The 6,750-nt window shown below is 33.7% G+C and overlaps 1 protein-coding gene across 4 annotated transcripts; it reads left to right on the top strand.

Annotated features, from left to right (window-relative positions):
- On the top strand, positions 832-3,887 carry LOC107610066. Of its 4 annotated transcripts, none has more exons than XR_002351247.1 (8): positions 1,086-1,112; positions 1,509-1,599; positions 1,694-1,747; positions 1,994-2,059; positions 2,603-2,678; positions 2,802-2,917; positions 3,349-3,430; positions 3,531-3,887. XR_002351247.1 is itself a non-coding variant. In XM_016312138.2 (7 exons), the coding sequence occupies exons 1-6, from the start codon at positions 904-906 to the stop codon at positions 3,395-3,397; spliced, it is 603 nt and encodes a 200-aa protein (XP_016167624.1). In that variant the 5' UTR covers positions 832-903; the 3' UTR covers positions 3,398-3,430; positions 3,531-3,887. The 4 variants fall into 4 exon arrangements, 1 of the variants encoding a protein (XP_016167624.1); XR_002351248.1 differs by having other exon boundaries at positions 1,089-1,112; positions 1,661-1,747; XM_016312138.2 differs by lacking the exon at positions 1,694-1,747 and having other exon boundaries at positions 832-1,112; positions 2,806-2,917.

Raw genomic sequence — 6,750 nt, 5'->3', positions numbered from 1 at the left:
GTTTTTTAAATTGTGGAAAGTAGGAAAATTATTAAGTCTGATTTTTGTATCTCAAATTTTTAATCATATTTAGAAGTAGAAATTGGAGGGTTCGATTTTTGTACTTCAAAAAATGGAGAGTCTGATTTCTGTACCCAAATTAAACGGTGCTACATTTTAAATTAGTACCTCAATAGTCCATAGTCCAAAAAAACATTGTTGTCTTCCTAATATAAAAAATAAAAAGTGGAGAAAGATAGATAATAGAATAGAAGAAGGGAGTTTATTAATTTTGAAAAAAAATATTTTATCTCAATTTTAATGAGAGGATGTTATGTGATACATTTTAGCACTACAAGATTTTTATTACTTGGTGGAGGTTTTATAATGAAAGTTTTTAAAAACCTCCACAACACCATCTATTTGTAGCAATTCATTCAGAGTAGTGCTAGGGAGCCAATGGTTTAAACGTACAATGTGTACAATGGGCTAAATCTTTGGTTTATGAATAAAATGAACATCACCTATACTATCCAGAATAACCATAACCAGGGATAATAAACATCTCATGTTATAAAAACTTAATTTTGGGTTCACCAAGATTCAAACTCTTGACCTTCTGAATCTCGAACTCTAATACCATGTTCTGAAACCACTCATCTCCAAAGCATAACCTGACAGGAAAATATAACATTAATAATCATATCTCTAATACTTTCTAAACCTTCATTGTCTACATTGTACGCTTAAGTCATTGGCTCCCTATTCTTTCTCATTCACAAAATTCCCCTAAATAAAAATCTCAGTATTTACACAAAATTAAAATACCCACACATCTAAAGCCCACCCAAACACTCAAAGCCCATACTAAAATGAAACATAGGCTTAGTTTCGAGTGAGGGAGAGAGTGAGCAAGACCTACTAATGAAAACCCTAAATTGCAGCATCTTTGTCGTTGTCGCCATCGCCATCGCCATCGCCATCGCCGTCGCCGTCGCCGCCTCCTCGTCACCGCCACAGCCACAGCCACAGCCGTTCATCTCCTTGCCGCTAGCGCCAATACGACAACGTGCTTTGACAATCTCTTTTCCCGTTGTCTCTTCCGTCGACGCATCTCCTCAGGTCGCGACGTGGTAATTTTTGAGATCTCCTTCTACATTCTATTGTGCATTCCTTCAGATTTGCATTTCTTCTGCGTTCTTCCGTCGAGGCTTTTTTGTGATTTTTATGATCTCCACATTAATTTAGTTTGATAGATTACTTCTCTGATTTCGGATTTGGCTTGTTACTTTTGTGATTATTCATTAACTTGATGGCAATAAGTAATGATATTGTTGCTTACTGACTTCGCGACGAAATTTTTGGTATAGTGCAAGAAATTTTTGCTAATTTTTAAATTTTGATTTCGCGACACTCTTTTACTTTGATACTAATATATATATATATATATTTAAAATCCTGATAAATTGATTTTATTTAGAAACAGCTATGTTGCTTACTTTATATTTTTTTTCATATATATTCTCCAGGGAAAGAAAATTTGATATCGAAAAAACAAAGCTAATGTGTGCTAACATGCTCAAGTGGAGGAAAGAATTTAGTTCAGACACTATTGTAGAGGTATTGCTTTGAATTCATTAGATATGTCATATTATCATGATTAATTATGAGTTTGATTTAGGGTGTGTTATTGTATTGGACTTTGATTTCAAAGAAATCAATGAAGTGATAATCCTTCCTTGAGCCTTAGACTACAACGAATATCCATGTGAGTATGAAGAACTTTACCTTAAATCCTCTTGTATTTGTCATGAAAAATAGGTACAACCTAATAACTAAAACTTGTGATTTATCTGTAAGTTCTTGGTAACTAGTATGATACTAAATTGCTTGAAAAATGGCTTTTCTTTTAATTCTTGCTTGATTTTTGTACATCTTTAAATTGTATTCGAATAAAAGAAAACCGAAAAAATAATAAGGTGTATGTTGTCATGTTTACTCGTATGCAATGCAGTTACGTCGTGAGAGGATTGATGAAAGAATGAAGGCATTGCAGGAATTAGTTTCCAGCATCAATAAGGTTAGTGGTTTTAATTTCTATGCATTGGTATTACAAATTTTAAAATTTGAATATCTTTGGTTTGCTTAGATATTGTGAATTTATGTTGTTGTAGACGGATAGAAATATTTACAGCCATAGATTTTAAGCATATTGAAGCAGGTGAGAAATTAGTGGTTGGCTTTTGATACCTTGTCCAGTTGTACAAGATGAAATTGAACTCCTAACCTAACATTAAGTCTCAAATAAATCATGCTAGCTAGGTTTAAGCATAGAATTTCCATTTTTTTTCCTAAATAAGTCAAATATGAGTAAATTTGAATATTATCTCTTTGCTCATGTTGAACCTCCTTGTTAATTATGTGTGCTTCGCCACTAATTACTCTTGATTGTTGCACACAATGGTATATGTATATATATATAGGCTTGAAAAGATATGATTCTAGTTCTAACAGACTAATAAATCAAACAATTTTGTTGAGTGGGTGTTTTTTTTTTTATATTTTACCATTCAATTATACAAGTGATGGAGCCCAGACACTCATGTTTTATGATGTCTCTCAGGATGAGCCCCCAAGTGAAAGGAAGATTGCCAAATTGTGTGAATATGCTGCAAAAAAATCCTTTTTGGATTCCAAAGGTATCTTTTATTTTTCATTTCATTCATATAGAAGTTTGAGAAAGGGGGAAGGAGAATAATATGAATATCCTTCAATTAATTGAATCTGTTGCTGAAGTTCATGAAATCTACTTTTCCCGCTAGATAGCAAAATATTTTGAAGAAAGGTGCTACAAGGAGCTCCGATCTAAGCACATCAAACTTGTCAATATTGTACCTGAAACTTTCAACAAGTTGATTTCTCATTGTAAAGTGCAAATGTAAGTTTTTAAGTATTTGGGTGGGCTTTGCATTTTGAGTGTCAATTTGAATTTTGATTTGAAAATTGAGTATATGTGAAGATTCAGACAAAGTGATAGAATTTTTTGTTGTTCAACTCAATTTCTTATCTTGAATAGTGTGGAAATTGGAATTGTCTCTCATAGTGTATAGTGTTATGTTATATGCTGTTGATTTTGTTGTTAAAGCTCTATTAAAGCTTGATCTTTAATGATAGTCTCAAGGTACTTTGGTCATGTATAATGTCCTTTTATGTGGCGAAGTTTGTTCCTCGACCATACCTCCGTCATGGCTAGTGCCTGTTTGTATAATGCATCTCTTGTTTTAATCTAGTGTAGGATTCCATGATTAAGTGGGTTTTATTATATAATTTTTTTTGCTAACTATTTCTCATATTTTTATCACTTCCCAGGATTGAAAAATCTCAAATCACAGTTATACTCAGCTGTCGAGTATTTTGAACTTTCATACACCAATGATGACCAAAAACAAATGTGAGTTACTTTCTGCGTGCTATTATATATGTATGATGGTAGCATTATATCCCTTATTCCCATCTCTATTTTGTTTTTTCTTTTCATGTTATGGTTGCAGATACGTAGAGACATTAAAGGATTATGCGGTTCCTAAAATCTTAGAAATTCATGTCGGTCCTCTTTTAACACTTCTGGATACTCTAAGTTGACATCCTTCATTATTGATAAGTGTTTGTATCGATCCATGTAGAATAGAAGTTTGCATTTAGATGTTAATATCATGATAATTTCAGATGTTTAGCAGTATAATATCTTGTTAGCAAACTAGCTTCGTTAGCACGTTGGGTTGGCTACCAAATAGCTGAGTTCAGTTTAGTTTGTTCTTAATGTAATTTGTTAAATCAACAATAGTGGTTTATAGTTTTCTGATCCATTTAGTTTCAATTTTAAATGGGGGCACCGTTCAGTTTGCTGCAAATTTTTTATATTTGAAAATTTAAATTTTGTGAGGGTTTTAAATCGCCAAATTCAACTAAAAATTCCTACAAAGCAGACAAAGAACCGCCACAAAATTATGTCCTGGGAGTTCTGTAAAATCGCCACAAATAAGCTCGTAACACCACAAATTTTGGAGGTTTGAGAAACTTCCACAAACCTTTTTATGGGAGTTTCAAACCACCACAAATTAGAAAAAATACCGCCGGAAATCAACTTAAATCTTGTAGTGTAGTTGTTAAATTTGTAATATAATATAAATATATTTTTGATGGTTTTCAGTGGTCTTTGAAACAGCTTCTGGAAATTTTTTGTCTTTTTGTCTCGTACCCAGCCACGAGACTTTTTCTTTTGTCTCGTACCCAGTCACGAGACTTTTCTTTTAGTCTCGTCGATCAGCACGAGATATTTTCAGTTTTATCTCCTGGGCAACAGAAACAGAAATGGAGTAGAAGAGAGAGAGAATTACACCAAGATATATCCTGGTTCAGCTGCTAAGTGCAAGGCATCCTACATCTAGTCTCCATCACAACAATGATGGAATTTCACTATAATCATTCTTGATTACAAATACCAATTCTCCCTAGGAACTACCTTTCCTATCCAGGACAAGTCCAGAATCTAAACCCAATCCTGAACTTGACTTGGTTACTGCCAAGCTTTCACTGCAAAGTGCTAACCCAACTTGCAAGGGGATTCCCACAGAATTATGAAACACAACACAGATGTACAAAGGACCTCTAAGGACATTTATGGATTTTTTTTTAATTTTGCACTCTCTGCCTTTTTCCGCTTTATGGCTTTTTCATTACAAACCTCACTGTTTGTCTTTTTTCCATGAGACTCAAGACATGACAAAATTAAACAGAAAAAGTACAAAATGAAAACATTGAAGGAGAAGAACTTATGTAAGCTTGGGGAGCTATAGAAACTCTGTGCTCACTCTTTTCCTTGAATCAAACCCTGACTGTTCACCCTTACTTATAGGGAGAAGCCTCCAAGGTTGAAACTAAACAGACCCAGCTAATCTTCTTCTTCTTCAAGTCAGAACCGGTTCGGCCAGAGAGAGAAAAGAGATAACCCGTGCAAAACCCAACATGCAATTACCTCTAGTCCTTCCTTGGTCACCAATCTTCATCAATCCGAGCCCTCCATCCTTGCCTTGCTCTCCAAGATGAACTCCTGGCCCTTGATGCTTCATGATGATGATAGCTTCATCTGCTCCAATCTCTGTCTCTTCCATCACGTAGCCACTGTAGCTACCTCCTGTGGTGGTTGAGCAACATCAGAGTCAAGCCATCCTCTCCAAGGATCTTCTTCTCTGACCGAAATCTTATCTTCCATTTTTAGGTATGGAGAAGCCAAGATCTTATCACCAAATCTTACCACAAGTGATAAGAATCTTAGCCACAGCATACTTTTAGTTTTTTTTTCTTGCCATCATTGTGATGGTCTTGTAGCGTGCTTCTTCTTCTCTACGGTGGCTAGTTGTAGCTTCCATGGTTTGCTGTGTAAAGACCGAAAAAGAAGAAAGAAATGAGAGAGAGGAAAGAGAAATTATGAACAATAATTAATGAAACAAAGAGAGAGAATAAAAGTGAATTAATTTCCCACTCCCTTTGCTGAGTAGCGTGTAGCTTGATGATGTCCATCAAATCAAAGACCAACTCTCTCATGTTTCCAATAAATGTATTAACTTCACTTTAATGAAATTTGAATTTCACTACATAATAGAAATGGATTCCGTTGGAAGCTAGAAGCAATACATTTGCTTTCTCTCAAAATTGGTTTCGGACCAAGCATTGGATCATTTAACAAAGATTTCAATTGGGCTTGTAGCAATAATGATTTAAACTGGCCCAAGTAATGTGATAACAATTCAGCCACTAGAAACAAAACATTTTTGCATCAATGCTGAATGTATTTTTAAAACACTTGGGCTTGCACTAATTTTTCTTTTATTTTCGGCCTAATGCAAAATCTGCATCACAAAATTATTTAAATTAGCATATATGAATTGAATTCAAGTTAATAATTTTGCAGTTAATCATATTAATAATGTTTGATCATCATTAAATTAAATTAGAGTTTTTCAAACTCATCAATTTCCCCCTTGATGACAAACATTATTAAAATTGAAATGGAAAGAAATTTAAGATTAGAGTATAGAATACTCCCTTTGCAGATTAGTATTTCTTCCCTTTCCAAATGTTACAAGGCTCCCCCTTAATACATGCTATTTTACCAAGGGAAGCTTTATACCTGTAACTTTAGAAATCAAGCTTAGGCAACTATGTTATTCAACATATTAATTTTTTGATGTTGAATGCTTGATTTATGAGCAGAATTGGATGACAAACAAAACTCTTTTGTTATCATAAAAATGATTTTTCTGCTCAAACTCTTTACAAAACAATTGATGCAAATAAACATTGATGTTTCCTGAAGTTGCTTTTCAAGTTATTTTAAAAGTATTTTCCAATGAATAAATCAGAGCAACTTAATCATAGCAAGAAAAATTTTTCTAATCAAGCATGATCATCTCAGACCATAGCAACTATCAAACTTCATATATCACAACTTAAAGGAACTGCCAAAAATAAACCCAAAACAACAATCATTTTATCAAGGTAAGACAAATGCATCACAATTACAATCAAACAAGCATTGCATTTTACCAAGATAAACATTAGGCAGCAGCAGCAATCAAGATAGAACAAATGCATTATCAACATGCATTATCAACATCAAATGTATCATCTCAACAAGACATTGAAACAAGGGTGATCATGAATTTTCAAAAGAATTTCATCCCTGTTTTGTTAATTTCAATTTTTCTGCAC

This window comes from Arachis ipaensis, chromosome B07 (genome assembly GCF_000816755.2).
Source record: "Arachis ipaensis cultivar K30076 chromosome B07, Araip1.1, whole genome shotgun sequence".
Lineage (NCBI taxonomy): Eukaryota > Viridiplantae > Streptophyta > Magnoliopsida > Fabales > Fabaceae > Arachis > Arachis ipaensis.
Note: the sequence above shows the minus strand (reverse complement) of the source record. Positions and strands in the feature narration are given on the sequence as shown.

What these genes read in the sequence shown, in the direction of transcription:
- LOC107610066 (XM_016312138.2), top strand. Translation starts at nt 904, where the DNA reads ATGAAAACCCTAAATTGCAGCATCTTTGTCGTTGTCGCCATCGCCATC. An exon ending in GTTCAGACACTATTGTAGAG is followed by an intron (nt 1,600 to 1,993) that starts GTATTGCTTTGA and finishes TATGCAATGCAG; the next exon opens with TTACGTCGTGAGAGGATTGA. An exon ending in TAGTTTCCAGCATCAATAAG is followed by an intron (nt 2,060 to 2,602) that starts GTTAGTGGTTTT and finishes GATGTCTCTCAG; the next exon opens with GATGAGCCCCCAAGTGAAAG.